Source organism: Curcuma longa, unplaced genomic scaffold (genome assembly GCF_044706935.1).
Source record: "Curcuma longa cultivar G26 ecotype Majalengka, Jawa Barat unplaced genomic scaffold, ITB_CL_G26_1.1 contig_18626, whole genome shotgun sequence".
NCBI lineage: Eukaryota > Viridiplantae > Streptophyta > Magnoliopsida > Zingiberales > Zingiberaceae > Curcuma > Curcuma longa.
In genome coordinates, this window is record NW_027430861.1 from 44,789 (window position 1) to 62,354 (window position 17,566).

General features: G+C 35.8%; 2 protein-coding genes and 1 long non-coding RNA gene across 4 annotated transcripts; all 3 read right to left on the minus strand.

The window, feature by feature from the left end:
• Window positions 1–1,230: 1,230 nt before the first annotated feature.
• LOC141816899 (uncharacterized) lies at window positions 1,231–2,827 on the minus strand. The gene is made up of 3 exons (XR_012600757.1): window positions 2,680–2,827; window positions 1,623–1,685; window positions 1,231–1,521 (listed from the first exon to the last, which is right to left on the minus strand). It is a non-coding gene; the product is annotated as an uncharacterized LOC141816899 (long non-coding RNA).
• A 3,185-nt stretch (window positions 2,828–6,012) lies between these two features.
• Window positions 6,013–13,635, minus strand: LOC141816897 (syntaxin-22-like). Of its 2 annotated transcripts, XR_012600756.1 has the most exons (8): window positions 13,247–13,635; window positions 12,072–12,165; window positions 10,808–10,947; window positions 9,303–9,377; window positions 8,428–8,585; window positions 8,255–8,355; window positions 8,052–8,170; window positions 6,013–6,388 (listed from the first exon to the last, which is right to left on the minus strand). XR_012600756.1 is itself a non-coding variant. In XM_074704621.1 (7 exons), exons 1-7 carry the CDS (start codon window positions 13,414–13,416, stop codon window positions 8,105–8,107), a joined length of 804 nt encoding a protein of 267 aa, XP_074560722.1. In that variant the 5' UTR covers window positions 13,417–13,635; the 3' UTR covers window positions 7,855–8,104. The 2 variants fall into 2 exon arrangements, 1 of the variants encoding a protein (XP_074560722.1); XM_074704621.1 differs by lacking the exon at window positions 6,013–6,388 and having other exon boundaries at window positions 7,855–8,170.
• Window positions 13,636–14,150: 515 nt separating this feature from the next.
• Window positions 14,151–16,587, minus strand: LOC141816898 (protein TRI1-like). Its single transcript, XM_074704622.1, has 2 exons — window positions 16,305–16,587; window positions 14,151–14,519 (listed from the first exon to the last, which is right to left on the minus strand). Exons 1-2 carry the CDS (start codon window positions 16,560–16,562, stop codon window positions 14,397–14,399), a joined length of 381 nt encoding a protein of 126 aa, XP_074560723.1. The 5' UTR covers window positions 16,563–16,587; the 3' UTR covers window positions 14,151–14,396.
• Between the last annotated feature and the right edge of the window lie 979 nt (window positions 16,588–17,566).

Consider the following 17,566-nt stretch of genomic DNA (forward strand, 5'->3'; position numbering starts at 1 on the left):
GCGGCGGCGGCGGCGGCGGCGGCGGCGGCGGCGGCGGCGGCGGCGGCGGCGAGATCGGAACAGTGACGAGGAGTGCGAGCGACCGCGGTGGGTTTTAAAGGAGAGAATAAATAAATATATAAATCGAATGTTATTACGTTAATAATCAATTAAACTCCATAGGGATTGAAGTTAAAGCTATTTTAAAAATAAAAAGCATAAACAAATTGACACTTAAATATTACACAATTAATTATAAATTTTAATTTAAAATTTTTGATAATAAAAATACACAAACTTTAATAATTATTACATTATAGATATTTTAATTCTGATCAACATTATAAAATAATTATGAAATCATACTAGTTATAACTATAAAGTTATAGCTATTCAAAATATAAAATACTAATGAATATTATTTTGATAATAAATAAAAAAATGAACGATTTCAATAAAAAGAGCACCCTTTTTTATTTTTGCTCAAAGATAAATTATAAGAAATCAATAATTATTTTTCCCAATAACTGACCTTCAAATGTTAAATATAAAATTTTGTTCTATTCTTTTCTTCTGCAAAAAAAGTAAAATCCGCCACCCCAATGGGCCAATGGCCCCACACAATCGGTTCACGACCATATGTGAGAAGATAAATCAAAAAGCTACAGACAGAGTATTGTCAACCGAGATTCGAACCCCTTGCTCTCTTCTGCAATTCTATTCTATCGTAACTAACTCAGTTATGCCCTGGGATAAAAAAAGAAAAAAAAATGTTCTATTCAAAACATCAGGTGAGACATGACAATGACTTACTTAAGAACACTACTCATTGTATTGCGGCTGCTCTGTTTCAGATGATCATAGTGAAGCTGCTAATTATATTCAGATTGCTGCTGAAAATTGCTTTCTTAAATTGAAACACTCATAATGCTGCTATTTGGTTTGTTCTTCAAGGGCAAACCAATGGGAATGGCATAATAACAATGTCTTCTCTGATCACATGGTTTCTTTAGAACATTACCAGTGATTCATGTTTAACAAATGGTATCACAAATACGAGAATAATATAGTTCATGGAGGAAAAAAAAGTTTTGCTAAATGGGAGTCCATCCATAACTGTTTTTATCATTTAACAAGAAAAGAAAAACAAGAGTTGCAATAAGTAAATAGCATCAACTATACAAACTTGTCAAAACAAAGGCCAAGACAGATTCCATTACAATTTAACTAATTCAAGTGTAATCACACGTAAATCCATTTTTTTCAATGAACAAAAATAGGGAATTTCTGACTGAGAAGAGACTGATGCACTAAGAGTAGAGCTCTTTTAAATTATCACATAAAACTTATCTATAGTTGAGATTCAGAAGCATATCAGAACATTATCTTTCCTCTGAGTTAATGAATACATTGTTCTTGATGATCAAAGAGTTCATATCGTCAGCTTGCAGCTTCCATTTTAGTCACCTTGCTCTTCTAGCTTGTCTAGGGTTGTGATTGTTCAAAAGAATCTTCGATTTGTTACCATTTCCACTACAAAGCCTAATATTAAGATAGATAACGATTGCATTCTTTGAAAGCAAACTAGTTTTATCTTGTTTTTTTATACAACATAAGGAGATCTTTTCAGTATAACTACTCACCTTTACATGAAAGACCAGAGATTGATGGTATCTTCCATCCAAGTACCCAAGATATTCAACCAACTGCTATTTATTCCCCAAAATACATTAATGAGAAATGAGTACTATAAAATTAGAATGTTCAAACCTTTCTAGCTTAATGGCAAAAAGAGAACTGTGGCTTTAGGTGTAACTCCACCACCAGTCAATCTAATGAACTTCACATAAGCAACTATAATTCTTTAAGAAAGCGAGCATCACAGTCTAAGTACTATAAATGGATTGAGAAACATGTGCATTTTGAAGTGGAATGATCTCATACAATTTTATTTCTTACAACTACTTGGAAATCACCATATACAAGAATTGTCAGTATCGGTTTTGTTTAGAAGTTCTTACAATAAAGTGAAATATTCATTAAAGTAAAATTTTGAAACAACTGAAACGTAGAGATATAATTTGTGCTATTTACAAAGATTTAGAATAAGATTAAACAACATGGTAAAAAAGAAATCCAATAGTCACATATTAATCACCAAAAAAATTATAATTGAACAAAGTAAATTTTAATGTTCAAGAGTGATATTATCACAACTAGATTTTTCTGAGCGGAACTTGAATTCACAGTAGATAATAATCAAACTACGGATAAAATTTGAAAATGTATATACCAAGATACTTTTTTTTAGTATCTCTAACAATACACCATGAAAGGATACACAATTTTAATCATGATTATAATTCAAAATTTTACAAAAAAAAAATCAAGCACTATAACGAACTTTTCGTTCTGATTCGGATTTCCTGGAATCAAACGCTACATAGATCTACTCTGGTTAGAACCATGAGTACTGTAAAGAATCCAAACAATTTCCTAAAAGATTGGATTTTAGACACTCGTTAAAATCCAAGAAGAAGAAGACATAAGCAACAAGAGATCAATAGGACTAACTTTACTCCATAAAAACCTAAATTTAAGAACGAAAAAGCAGAAGCCCTAGTTCGGAAGAGAGTATCTCGGCAAACACTTAGGCACCGTAAATCCAATGGAATAATGAAGAAAGAGGCTCGAAATGACCTTGTAATGGAGCGATCCGAAGAAGAAGCTCGCCGTCCGTCTCCGATTCAGTTGGTGCAAGGCGGGATCCGTCTCGTTCGTCCGCCTCGCAGGACGCCAAGCGTTCCCGACCTGCACCAAGCGAACCAGAGGCGGCCGAGACGATGGATCACAGCCTGGAAGCGGACGCTGCGGCGAAGGAATCACAGGCCAGATTTATAGAGAAGAGGAAGAAGAGGATTGCGACACGTGGTGATATCATTCTGATCGGAGTCACTGGGCCGTTGATTGTTGGGCTACGATTTTTGATTTTGCGGCGGAAAGAAACATGATCATCCGCATTTTCTGTTCTCTGCGGGATATTCGCACTAATAGCACCAATAGCTTTTAGGGCTTGTTTACTCTCACATAAGAAGATCTCTTTTGTACGAAAGCAAAAGTTTTAAGGCTTAAGCTTCTTAACTTTCTTTCTCTCTGTTTACTTGGAGAGAAGACATAATTAATAAAAATACAAAATGTTCATTTCTCTTCTTTTTCTCATAATATAAAAATATATTTTTTTTCTTCTCTTTTTGGCCTCTTTAGCCTCGCTTCTTTTGTTTTTTCTTCTACAAAAGATGAAATCCGACACTTCAACCAAGGACGGAGCCACATTAGGCCAGTCCTGGACTATAACCCACCCTAAATTTCTAAATTATCATTACCTATATAAATTTTATTAAGTATTAATTTTTTTATAAAATAAATAAATAAATAAACTAAATCATCCAACACAAAGTGAATGTGTTAATTTAAAATCGGATTGGGATAAGACAAAATTCATCGAGTAGGTGCAAATATAAGGAATATGTTGATTCAAACCGAATTGATTTGATCTATTTTGGTTAAATTATGATCGAACCAAGTTTAATTGAATTAAATGAATCGATTTAAAATAAGTTAAAGAATTTAAAAAAAAATTATTTTGTCTCCCCTTTTCTTTTTATTCTCTTCCACCTACGTAGCTCTTGGCTTACACTGCCTCACGCCCAAGTCTCAACGCATTGACTTTCTCTTTCTTTCTCTTTATTTTTTCCTTTTTAATCATAACTTAGTTATTTTTCTTTTCTCTTCAACAAGAGCCATTTTTGTTTTACCTTTTTCTTATCGTGGGAATTAGTCGAAACTGTCGAAAAAGAAGGAAAGACTTTTATTTTTTTCATTTCATTCTTATAGTTATTCAGTTGAATAGTATAATCTAATGTAATTTTTTTATTATATATTTTAATTTATTATATTTTTATAATAATATATAATATATCATATTAAGTTCAAGCCCACCCAAACTCTAATTTTTGGATCTGTTCTTGACTCCAACGGTTCCACACGATCAATCTTACGATCATCTGTGAAGAGGCAATCGAGAAACTTCTTTTCTCTTTGATAAACATAACTTGATGCGAAATAGTAGAGCCTAGAACTATTATAAATATTAGAACCTAGAACTATTCGATAAACATAACTTGAGCAAAAATTTTTAATTCAAATTGAATCACAATATTATAATACATCAAATCAAAACCTCACGATCGTCTGTGAAGAGGCAATCGAGAAACTTCTTTTCTCTTTGATAAACATAACTTGATGCGAAATAGTAGAGCCTAGAACTATTATGAAATATTAGAACCTAAAACTATTCTATAAACATAACTTGAGCCAAAAATTTTAAATTCAAATTGAATCACAATATTATAATACATCAAATCAAAACACATCTACATTTATTATATTGATAACCACTTAGTTTTAGGTTAAAAAATATTATTTAAAATAAAAAAAATGATAAATCCCAATCAGTCTCATGGACTCAATCCCTAATATTTAAACTATTTAGTTGAAGTTTCCCACCGACCACCAGGGTAAATTTTTATACGCATACGACGGCCAATCCAGATATCTAACATTCTTTGATTGCATTCCCCATTTGGAAGATAATTTTTGCAAATACGCCGTAACTGAAGATCGAACCGCGGACATTCCCTAGGTCACAGCCCGGATGTCCTACCGTTGCACCATTACCCCGGGGACTTCTTTTCTCTTGATAAAAGAAAGTACATGTAGTGTTTTATGTGACGTCTATCGGCAATATTAACGATTCATTATGTGGCTTATTCTCATTTGCAAAGTCAACCTTTAGTCAAAGAAGCATGATTTGTTGAAGTGGACTAAAATCGAATTTTGACGATGTTGAAATAATATTCTTTTTTATCGTGGTCAACTGTAACTTTTCGATTTACCTTCTCACAGATGATCGTGACACCGTTGAGATAATATTTTTTTTATCGTGGCCAACTGTAACTTTTCGATTTACCTTCTCATAGATGATTGTGACACCGATCATGTGAGACCACTAGGGTGACAAATTCCAAACATGAGCAAAATACTATAGTCTAGGACTTGATTGAATTTATAGAGATCTCAGCGACTACCGAGCCTCAGTTGGTTCAACCGGAAAGCCGCGAACCAAAAAGTTGACCCACCCAACCTTAGAATCATCGGATCGGGGTTTGAAAACGTTGGACGTTTTCGAGGAGCACCAGGTTAGGGAACAGAGGTTGCAGAGAGGCTGACAAGGCCACCTCAGAGCCTGGGAATAATTCTCACTGAGCGATGACCAGAGACCCCTTGAAAGGTTGCCATCAGCCAGCACCAATTTGAGTTTGTTCTCTCTGGCTTTTACCAGATTCCCTGATCCCATTAAATTGCATCAGGACATGTTTGTAGGGCCTCCCTCCAGCCATCCACAGCTTGTATGTACACTCTTTTGTGTTCATTCACAAATGCTCTAAAACCCGGACCGAATCAAACCCGACTATGCCACCGAGATTCGATACCTGGTTCTCGAGTCTCAGGACGAACATACAGTTTGTTGGAGTCTGTTCAGATTCTGTGCAGCAGTAGGGAACATAGGGAGAAAATTGATCGGTTCGACCGAAAACCACAATCCGGCTTTTGGCTGATTTTGAAACATGATGAATAATGGAGCCACAAAAGGTTCAGATATCATTGTCCAGTCGTTCTCCATTCGTGCAGATGACAAAGATGCAAAGCAAGGAAATATGCTACACATGGCCCCTTCATGAAAGAGGACACTGCCGATGAGTACTATTGTCTTTGCCAGCCATAGTGAATGATTTCATTTCGATATTGCCGGAACTCGAAATCACCATGTGTTTTGGTTTATCACTCACCTGAGTCTGTTAGGATTTCATTGACAATATTGTCATATAGTAGCAAGTATTCAAACCCTTGGTTGGCATTGACGAAGAACTCGACCGACCATAGATGCCTCTTCACCTCCTCCCTTACATACATCAACAAGGGCAACATCGATACGAAATCTAATGAAGATCTCAAGCTACTTTGGAATACAACTCTAACTCATTACCTTTTGTTGGTCTAATAGATGAGCAATGAAATTTATTCCTTGTCAATTCAAAGATTGGCGCTCTAACGGGTAATCCAAGTAGAGATATTATTACCACACAATCATAGAGGCCAACAAGGTACCTTAATGCTTACTGAATTTGCGGAAGAAGATCCCTTTCGAAGATTTCTCGTGAACTTTCAGGAAAGCCAAGAAGAGCTGCTTGACCTCAGGAATGTGACTTCTCTTTCTCTGTGATGGAATGGTCTAAGATAGCCTTTGTAGGGCTGCCTTTTGACTTTGAAAAAGAACCAATTCCAATCTCTAGCAATAAAACAAAAGTATTATACAGTTGACAAACAAATATCAAATCGGCGATCGATTGTAGTTAGGTCCCATGGCGACAAGAAATACACAAAGTAACACTGAATATCTGCTCAGAAAGTAAACAATCTAAAGAGAGGATCCTTTCGAGACTAATGGGCTTTGGTGGTTGTGTTGCTTCCATGAAGAAGATAAGGAGGAGCACTCTCCCCTACTAGCAGGGGTTAACTTCACAAGTCACATCCAACTCGACAAAATATTAACAAGTTTTGTTTCATCAAAAGCAAAAAACATCAGATGATCTAGTATCGCAATCCCAGAGGATGTAGAAACCGTAACGAGCAGGTTTAGGAAACTATATAGCTCTCTGATGTTCCATAAAAAAAAGAACGATAACAGGTTAGTTCCTTGTATGATATTTGATGTCATTTGTATTGCTTTTCATAAGCCTCCAAGTTGACAAAATCCATCTAGCTGAAACACTCTGTGCATCCTATTGTGGCTACTAGTTCCAAGTGCCTTTCTTTATGCCACATGATATGTTGTGATTTGATCTCAGTGATTCTTACCTTCTAAGACTCACAAATAGCACTATGGATTAGATCTGTTTAAGGAGCCCAATCAAATCCAAAATACGAAAGTACTTAAGCGAGCCATCTTTTGATATTTAAGCATGCTTCAAAAGTTTCCCTTAGCCTAAAAGCGAAGAGTTTTTAACCCTTGGGTCTGGTCTAGTTCTGTGATTGGAACAGAAGTGCAACCAAACTGAAAATATATATATAATTCGACTGGTCAATTTTTGTCCAACTGGTAAAACCGGCTGGTTTTACAAAAATTAGTTGATTTTGTCTCATTGTGACCTCGACGCATCCCAACACAAGATCTGCATTGCCACGAACTCTGCCGTGCAGTCCGAGGCCAAGGCAGATGTTTAGGTCCATGAAGTCACAAGTGTTCATGCAAGGCAAAGGTGGAGGTGCATTTGATCGAGAGGATGCAAGCCAATATGGCTCAGGTGCAGTCCAATTTTCATAAGCTCGCCCAAAAGCTTCAATCGCTCAAGGGAGAGCTGGCTAGAGATCAATCGGAGCACAGAGCCCATGACTATCAAAGCTGAGATAGAGCTCATGAACAAGGAAATCCAGAAGGGTAGAAGGTCAAGTACCTTTATTCTGACTGCTCCAGTGTAGGGTTTAATAATTGTGCTAAGTATGATTTGTAAATTCTGCTTATTTTTATCTATATTTATTCTTTAGGTTCTAAAAATTAGATATATATTAACATGAGTTAATTTTTCTATACCTGATTTTCAATTCTTAGTTAGCATGCCTGGGTCGATTCTCAGTTTGATATGCAATTTAACCAATGTTTTCCTCTTTGGTGAGTTGAGTGATGCTACATTACTCGTGTTGAAGCAGCAGTTAATAGTACAAGAATTTAAAGAAAAATGTCAAGGATCCCCAAGATAAGAAATGAAATTTATTTATAAACGATCTGGTGGATAAACCAAGAATCAAACAGTTGAAAGAAGTGGGAGAAAGAAGAATCTGAAGTCCGTTTAAGGACAAAGATTCAGATCACATTCTTAACAACAGCTTGAGAGAAGCATAGAACAGCCTTGAAGTTGCAACTTGTTTGTCAAATATTTAACAGAGAAACTGACCGGTTTGGACTTCGTTGCAGCAGAAATTGACCATGTTGAAGTGAGCCATTGGATTATGTCGCAACAACTATGACCACAATGAGAAGGATAATCCCAAAAATCACCAAAAGCAGGCACATCTGCATAAACCGAAGAACTGGATAAGAACAGATGTACAGATGTACAAACAAAAAAAGAAAGACAAGGCCGAAAAGTGAACTTACCAGGGATGAATTTGACTTCTGGGTTTTGGATGCCTTTTTAAGTTGGGTTGTCCCCTCAGCAGTGGCTGCATGAGAGTTCTCAATGTGGGAGCTAATGTCATCTGCACAGAATCGGAGTGAGTCAAACAGATAAAAGGCAGATGAAGATTACTCGCAAAGTGGAGATGTCTTACCAATTAGAACTCCTTGATCATGAACCAGCACAGCAAGGTCTTTGAAGATTTCATTCACTTCACCAATCTGCTGTTGAATATCTTGGATGGCCTGTTCTCTCTCCTCTATGATTGCCTCGTTGAAGACGATCTCATTGTCCAACAAAAGCACCTCTTGTCTGCAGATCCAAAATGTTTTGAAGTCTTAAATGTATGACTAAACAGAAGATGGAATGAACCCCAAGCAAGCTATAAGAAATTGGCACCAAACAAGTAGCAAGAAACAAACCAATACCGAAAGTAAGAATTTGTGTATGAAGGAAAATATTGAAGAAAGACCAAAACCATGATTTAAAATGGCCAATTTTTGATTGATTAATATCATAAAGGCTAATAAGGTATTGGCCAACACTAGGTCCAAAAAAAATTTCAGTTTTTTACTATTATCAATAAGTGAATGAAATTAAAGAGAGAAGATTGTATATTTACATCCTTTCACCTACTCAAATAGTAAAGTAATAAGATTGATGAACTCAAATAATAAGGTAATAAGATTAATGAAATTTCTCTATGTTATGGACTTGCCAGAGCTAAACTATCTTTTGACATTCATGGCCATGCAAAGGACCAAAGAACTGTAATGATATATTTTCATGACCTAATTTATTTATCCAAATAACTAGAGCAACAAAATCAAGGCCCATACAGGATGAGCTCACAAGCTAAGATAGACATGCTTGTCTGTAAAACTACGGTAGAAGGTTGAACTTGGGAGAAAGAATTGCACTTACAATACAAGATTGGGAGTATTGATTATGGATATTCCACATACAACTTAAATATATATTTTATGCCACACATCAAATTACAATTCAATTAAGACAGAGATTAGTCACCTTTTGGACTCCAAAAGTAGAGCATGCTCAAGAGGTTTATTAGAAGTATTATCAGGCTCACCCATAGAATCATATCTGCACAAATTGTGTAGAGAATACAAGTTAATTAATATAAGGGCATAGGAGTAAAATAAAACTAAATGATTATGCTCATTAGGGCATAAAAATTGACGAGTTTAGATCATCATACATCACTTTTCTTATTCATCTATTGTAAGTTGCAAATATTATTTAGCACAAGTTGTAATATCCCAAAGACAATATTACAAAATTCACATCCATTTTGTGGTGCCTTTGAAGAATATATGGTAATGACTAAATCTTTATTGGTGAATACTACTCTTTTTAAAGTATAAATTCAAGGTTTTAACTTGGGCCTTGACAAAATGATTTAAAGGAGATATAGTACAATAGAGGATGAAGGGGAGCCTTGGCGCAACATGTAAAGTTGATGTCATGTGACCTTAAGACCCTTCACGGGTTCAAGTCACGGGCAAACAACCTCTTGCAAAATGCAAGGTAAGGCTACATACAATAGATCCAATGTGGTTCAACCCTTCCTCGGGACCCCGCACTGGCAAGAGCTTTGTGCACCAGGCAGCCCTATAGTACAATAGAGGATCCAAAGAGCTACTCATAGAAGGTGGAACCACCATTAGAATGAGACTGAAAAGCCGTCTATTAAGAATGATTTTAACATGTGACTTGGATAGCAACCAAACAAGGTTGTCAAGCTTTAAGGGAAGAATATAGCATCCCAATCAACATCAAAGAAATAGGCTTAGACAGGTGTATTATGATTAATTTTTAACTTGTGCATTTTGGCTACGTGATTCAGCTCAAGTTAAATTTGATGATTCAGTTCTTGTATCAGGTCTGATGAAAACAATATCATTTGTGAAGCAAGGACCTAAACCTGATATACAGCTCAATCTTTTGGTGACATGTGGCAAGTACCATAATAAAGGCAAGTGGGGCCCTAGGTCTCGATACCAATTAACTCCTTTTCAGAACTTAAGTTTGCAAGATTGTAACACCACAAAATCTGTCCAATAACTCTTTTATTGTTTACCAGATGTATATATTGTATGTTTTTTAAATAACTATTGATTACTTAATCTTTCCATGTAGAGACAGTCCACAAGGTTTAAAACTCAGGTTCTAACCCTAATAATGCTAAAAATCCTTGAGGAGAATACAGTTAAAAAGTACTAAGTGAACAAAGAAAAGAGGGGATAGCTACTGAGCTGAACTAGCAGAGCCCTTTATAAATAAGAAGTTTCTAATCCGACAAAACCAACCTTCACTCAGGATTTTGCACCAAATAAAATACACATAACTACTAAAATCCACAAAAGCCATTCCACAAACAAAACAAAAGCAAATAATGATGGAAAGCGTAACACAGATGCTTCTATTAATGCAGCTGAGATGTAAAATGCAAGTAAAACACATGCAGAAATTCAATGCAAACTCAAGTGCACAAATTGAATACAACAGCCTGCCTTGATGGAAGAACAGCTTGGGGAACCAATGGAGCAAATGCAGTTTCTCTCTCAGCTGCAAGCCTTTGAAGTTTCTGGTACTCCTTCAAAATGTTTTGGAAGTCCTTGGCAAGTTTTGCATCAGTTATCCTTTTGCTTGTCTGCAATTTATCACAGTGCTTAAGGAAAATGTCATGACAGAAATAAGAAAGAATTGATTATTAGTTAAATGAGAAAGATTGATGGTCATGTAATCATAATAGTCAGGATTCTAATATATGAATTCATGCATGTTGAATCTCCATGACGTTTCCAGTGGTAATGGATATAAAGCATAGCCCAGAGTTCAGAATCATAAATAAAAGCTTTGATCAAGTCATGCAGTCTATCCACTTCCCATCAAATCTCTAATAGTGGAGGAGTATGTAGGCCCCGAAGGGATCAGCTGCAGCTTCTCAATTTTCCTCATAGATGATTGTGGGGTTGATCGTATGAGAAATTCCACCTTTTGCTAAAGTCTAATAGTGGAGGAGCATTTGTACAATGAGAAACCAAGTAATCTCACTTTACATTTGAGGTTAATTGCATTGTACGTGTTGCACAAGCCACCTTCTACAAATTCTTGACATAGGAAGTCTACAAGATGGTGATATGACAAGATTGCATTATGAGCAGGAAATCAGCTTGCAAGCATAAACTAGTCAAGAACCATGCATAATATAATGGGTTTTTTTTATTTTTTTTCATCTTTATTATGAGAGAAAGATCTTAGAGAGAGTACTTAGGAAAAAAAATATGTGGGCCTCCTATTAAAGACTCATCATATGGTACATTGGTATAGAAATAAATATAAATGCTAATAATTTAAGATAGTCTGAACACACAATTATACATTGAATAGGTTAAGTAGGTTTTTATGATCCATTGGAGATAGGCTGGAGCATATGGCCAAATTAATAAATTAATTTGTCTCAAGCACTTATTGAGTGTAATTATTGTGACTTCTAAAATTTTATCATAATATGGTGAATGTATTAATGAGAACTGTGAGTCAATTATTGAAAATGCTTCAAGAAAAAAAAATAACAGTATACAACTACGACAAAATTCAAAGGCATAAATGTCTGCATGGTATGCTTCTTAAAACTGAAATTCCAGCAAAGACTACCTCCACAGTTCACCTGAATGTTGCACACTGAAGAAGATAGAAACATCCAACCAAAGCAATACAATCAAAGCATATGCGAACTTCAATAGATATTAAACTCAAGTACTATTTACTTACACTAGCTTCAGAAAGATGATCTGTTTCAGTAGCTTGTTTAAGTTTGGTAGAAGCATCTTTAACTAACTGTCCGATATGTAATCTTGCATTGTGCCTGAAAGGGAAAAAAAAAAAAAAAAAGAATACAACAGTTGGCAATATACTTAATTGGCTCCACTAGAAGAGAATTACTCATGTATACAAGAAAAAAAAAAGTTGACAAACAAGCGTAGGGTAAGGGATTCCCTAGAAGCAGTAAGTTTACACACTGACAAAGATAGGTTGAAAAACCTACCAAAGAAATTCTTAGATATTGTATTTACTAGGATGGAAGTAGGATGAAAAAGAGACGAGAACAAATAAAGTCATTAATTTCTTTTGATTACTTGGAGAAAATTAGAGGGAAAAGGATTTGATCACTTCCAATTTTCTATTTTATTTTCGCCAAAAATGAAAAAAAAATGAAGTTAGTAATATTATTTCATTTATTTAGTTCAATCCAACTAAACAAGCAACATGAAACAGAGTGAATATAAGGTAATTCAATTCTTTTCTTTCTCTTCATTTAAACTACAATTTTCCCTTGCTTCCTCTCCTCTAAGTAAACACAAGCCAATGTTTTACATGGGCAGAAAGATAGAAATCAGAGGGGAAACAGACGGGAGGGAAAGTGACACAAAAATGGACATGAGTGGTTCATGCTCAATGTGCAATTTTGTGAGACTTCCCCTCGCCTTCTCCATCCCTTTCCCCTCCTATCTTTCCAGTTTCCACCCAAGCAAATCCAGCAATAGGCCAGTTAGAGTAAATACAAACTTAACAATCTCCATAAATCAGCAAAGCAGGGAGTGAAAATAATCTTCATAATTAGGCTCCATTTGATACTGAATAAAAACTTATTTATATACAAAAAAAACTTTTAGATAATGCTACAGAGTCCAGCCGACTCAACCAGTTTATCTGGCTCAATCAATCTGCTCCTGCCGATTGAACAGAGTTTCAATCGATCCATTTGGCTCTCTGAACTCATTTTTCAAAAAAAAAAATTTATCGACCAAAAGGGATTTTACGGCCACACCGCACCAAAACATTCGGAAAACATTTTACCGAAAATATTTTCAGCGAAATCGGAAACTTAGCCCTAAACCGTTCTCGTAACCACCCAAACCAGCATTCCGCGGAGAAACGACACTCACAGCTTCTCCCGGAGGTCGGGAGTGTCCTTGGGGGTGCCGATCGTGCTGACCAAGCGCTCGAAGTTGCGGACGGAAGTCGTAATCTGGAACAGCCCGGCCGCAACCGCCTGCGTCGGATCCTGCCGCCGCACGATGAGCGGCCTCCCTGATTCCAAATCCTGGAAACTCATCCTCTCCCTCTCGATTCCAAGGGCGCGCGCGCGCGCGCGCAGATTACTTCCACCGGATCGAATCCGGAACCAATTCAAATGGCGGAAGACGCGCAGCGAGGAAGAAACTCAGCAAGAGAATGGGAGAGCAGATGGGAATTCGCGGGAACGTCAACCAAGTGGAGATCGGAGGTCGCGAAGGTTCGAGCTTGAGGAAGTCAAAGACGGGAGTACGCTACAATGGAATCGAAGAAGCAGTCATGCTTGTCCCCGGCATATATAGCAAAATACCCCTGGCATATTTCGCAGTTAGCTCCTCATTTTATCCCTTTTCGCAAGTCACTCCTTGGGCGCGTGTTTGACTGTTCGGCTACCAAACATTAATTGAGAGAAATCGTGGATGGTCAAACACGTTCAGCCATAAATCAGTTAGTTGAGCTACGTCTTGATTTTTTAAAATAAAATTTATGTGTATCAAATAATAATAAAATTGTTAATAAAATAATGACATTAATCAACCTATTTTTGCATCAATAAAGGTACAAATAGACCTTGGACATGGTTACTTAAAATTATACCACTTTAAAATAATTCAAAATTATCTTAAAGTAAAATACAAAAAGTCCTGAGAACATTTTGCAAAAGAGGGCTAATTCATACAGATTGGGTGAAATTTTACTATCGAAATTTTATGAAAATTTGAGGACTCAGAGTGAGTAGTAACCTACCATTCCTAGTTCAACCAATCCAACTGGTTGATTCAATTGACTAGTAAACTTATCACAAAATATAATGGCACACAAGATTAGTAGTCAACTATCTGAGTTCTGAAGGTACCATTGTCTTCAGCACAATATGCCTAAAGAAGACACATGAGAATCATTAACATAGACATAATTTGCAGCGTACTGAGTTCTAGTTTCATAGGATTAGGTTTTCCTTACAGAGAAACTAACAGCAGATATCAGAAACATTCAGCAATGACAACATCCCTTGGTTCACTAAGGTTTGAGGAAATGAGGAGTGAGCAATTTTCCCATTTCAAACATCCCAACCTTGTCTTTACCGTCAAATATAGTCTTCAGTTTCTCGTCGCAGCGAATCTCCCGCTTATTTGCAGGATTCTGCAATGAAGAAAGAAAAAAAAATGTTGGAAATGAAACTTTGATCAATTAGAAGGAGATGGAAAATAGCTCTGTGTAAGTAGTTCGAGCAAATCTTGCAAGTTGAGATTTTTCAAAAACAATGTGGTTTTTGTTCCTCTTTCTCCACAGTCATTCCAACTTTTCCACTAAAGAAGCATATCCAATTGACAAATCCTGAATTGAGAGTATACAAACCACATAAGAAATTATAATATCTTTGAATGTGTCTTCTTCTATTTGTGTTTCGATAACTATGATATATTCCTTTTCCATTTTTTTGTTTGTCAAAGAACTCTGAAATACCTCAGCAAGCCAATTGATTATAGAAATAGCAATAATCTACACAATGCAATTAGATAACAGCGATTACATTTAAAGTGAGCATGAACATGCAAGATAAGAAGGGGAACCCCAGTTTATGTGGGACATTGATATCCTACACAATCAAAACCTAGTTATAGAATTCTGGAAATCAATTCAACGATAGGATGTTCATCAAATTCTTGTAGCACCATGCTTATCCACGAAGGAATTATCTGAATCGCTATCACAACTTATCCATTTCTCAAATGTGATTTGAATAAAAATCACTGATGGACTAATTGCTTAAGTTGACTTAATATGTAGACCTTAATTCTTGTAGACAGACAAGATTAACATCTTATTCTATACATTTTTTTTCTATCATAGCAGACGCCAATAAATTACCAATCCTGGATTTATCAACTCTGTAACTCAAACTTGAAGAACCACTAATCTAATAAGCACAAACACATAACAATATGACAATTAACAAAGGGCCACTTTGATTGCTGTAACTTTTTTTTTTGTTGTTGTCGCTTCCTTTTCTGAATAAACTTGTCCATATTTCCTTAATATATTCAAACCTTAAGCCGAATAGCCCTGAAGGAGAAAGGAAGAGCTAAGTTGCATAAGGAAAGCAACTGAGGTTTGTTTGTTTCTTATAAAATTTTGTGTATATGTAAAATATTGTTCAAACAAAATTTTTACAAGGAAAAGTTTCACAGGGTAAAGCATTCTTCTTTTTTTTTTTTTTTTTTTGTCTTTGATACATGAGAGAAGCAAGTATATTCACAGTTGCCTTCTCTTCCCTTCCCCCTCTTCCATGAGCCCTTCAACAGCTTCTGCCTCCATGCTGAAGGAGGTGGAAGGAAGGTGGCACAAGTGGGAGCAGAGGCAAAGGTGCTCAAGGGAGGGAGGGAGGGGTGCAGAGGAGGCAGGAGGGCTCGCATGGAGGTGAATGGAGCATAGAAAATCAGGCGAATCACCAAAAAACTCAAAAATGGAGAAAATAAACCTAGAACAAAAGACTCTAAGCTTCCAAATCAATAAGAAATGAATAGAAGATTATGCAAACACCAAAATTCATCCCGCAATCGATCATTCACAACAGAAATCATCGATCAAGTAATAATCAAATCGTGAAAAATTGTACTATAGCAAAACCACAGCGAAGAAACCGCCAAAGCACAGTGATAAGGAGGCGACACCAACAACTAGCAGAACGGAAAAAGTCCAAAAAGAGTGCAGACAATGATAAATGCTGATGCGGATACAACATGAAACATCTCGACATCCAACGATCATAGAGGCTAAAGATAGTCATCTAACCCTAAAATTCCTAGAATAACAAAAAAAACGGTCACACTGCAAGAAAGTAAGATCCATGAAAAGGCAACGAAACACAAATGCATGTTTATTCTTTTCCCAAACCCTAGACATAGGAGAAGGCGGGGCTCGAACCTGAAGCTGGTTGCCTTTGATGTGCTCCCAGATCTTCTTGACTGCCTCCATCCGCGTGATTTCCTGGACGCCGAGGAATTTCCTCATCGCTGGGGACACCGGTACCGGCTTCCGGATGCCCACCTTCGGCAGCGTCGCTGCTGCTGCTGCAGGAGGGGCAGCCGCTGCCTTCTTCCTCACTGCCTTCGCTACTGCTTCCTTCGCCCCGCTCTTGGCCGCCGCCATGAGCATTCTGCAACTCCCTAAAACCCTAGACATGGCTGCTGCTGCTGCCTTCCTCTTTCTCTCGGAATCGAGGCAGTGCCTTTTCTGGTGGGGTTTAAAAAGAATAAAGGTCAAATGCCATTTTAGACCCTGACATTTTGATAAATTCAAATTTGCTTTAGGGTTTATGAATGCTTTTAATGGAATGTTTTTTTAGCCGTTTAAAAAAAAAAATCAAAAAGCATCTCATATTTTAAAAACATTCTTATTTCAGTATTATTATAGTAATTTTTAAAAAATATTCTAATATATTTAAAATTATTTTAATATTAATCAAAAGTATTCAAATATTGATTAAAATTATTTTAATTTAATCAAAATTGTAAAAAAAAAAGAAGATGGAGTGCATTAACCAAATATTATGTTTAAAGCTAGAACACTTTGAGTCAAAGTTTTTTCTTCTGCTTTATGTTAAAGCAATTTTGATCTAAATTATTTTAATTGGAGAACTTTTTACTAAAATCACGTACAATTATATTTTTAGAACATAAATCATTTTTTAATAAAAAACTATATTTTACTTAACCGTGCGAATAAAATTTAGTATTATATCCGTTTTACATATCTAAGTTTTAAATTAAAAAAAAAAAACACGTAGCGCTTTCCCATTATACTTCTCATTTCTTTCCATGTTCAAATTTTTACTATATTCATTCAAAAATTCATTGTTCTAAGTTTACGTTGTTAATTGAGATATGAAAATATAGATATATTAAGGATGCTTTTAAGAATATATTAATTTTAGTTTAAAGTCATTCGAAATTTTCTAGATTTATCGATAAATTTTAGATAATTATTTTAAATTAAAATCAATGTACTTTATTATATTTGAATTCGATAACGTAAATTGAGAGCGATGAATTTTTGAACTTACAAAAATTTGATAAAATTTATCACAAAACTCATTATGAGATATAGGACAATAATACTCACTAACAAACATCATAAATCAGTTCTTAAGACTTCTTGATTCAACAAATATCAAACTTTTAAAATTT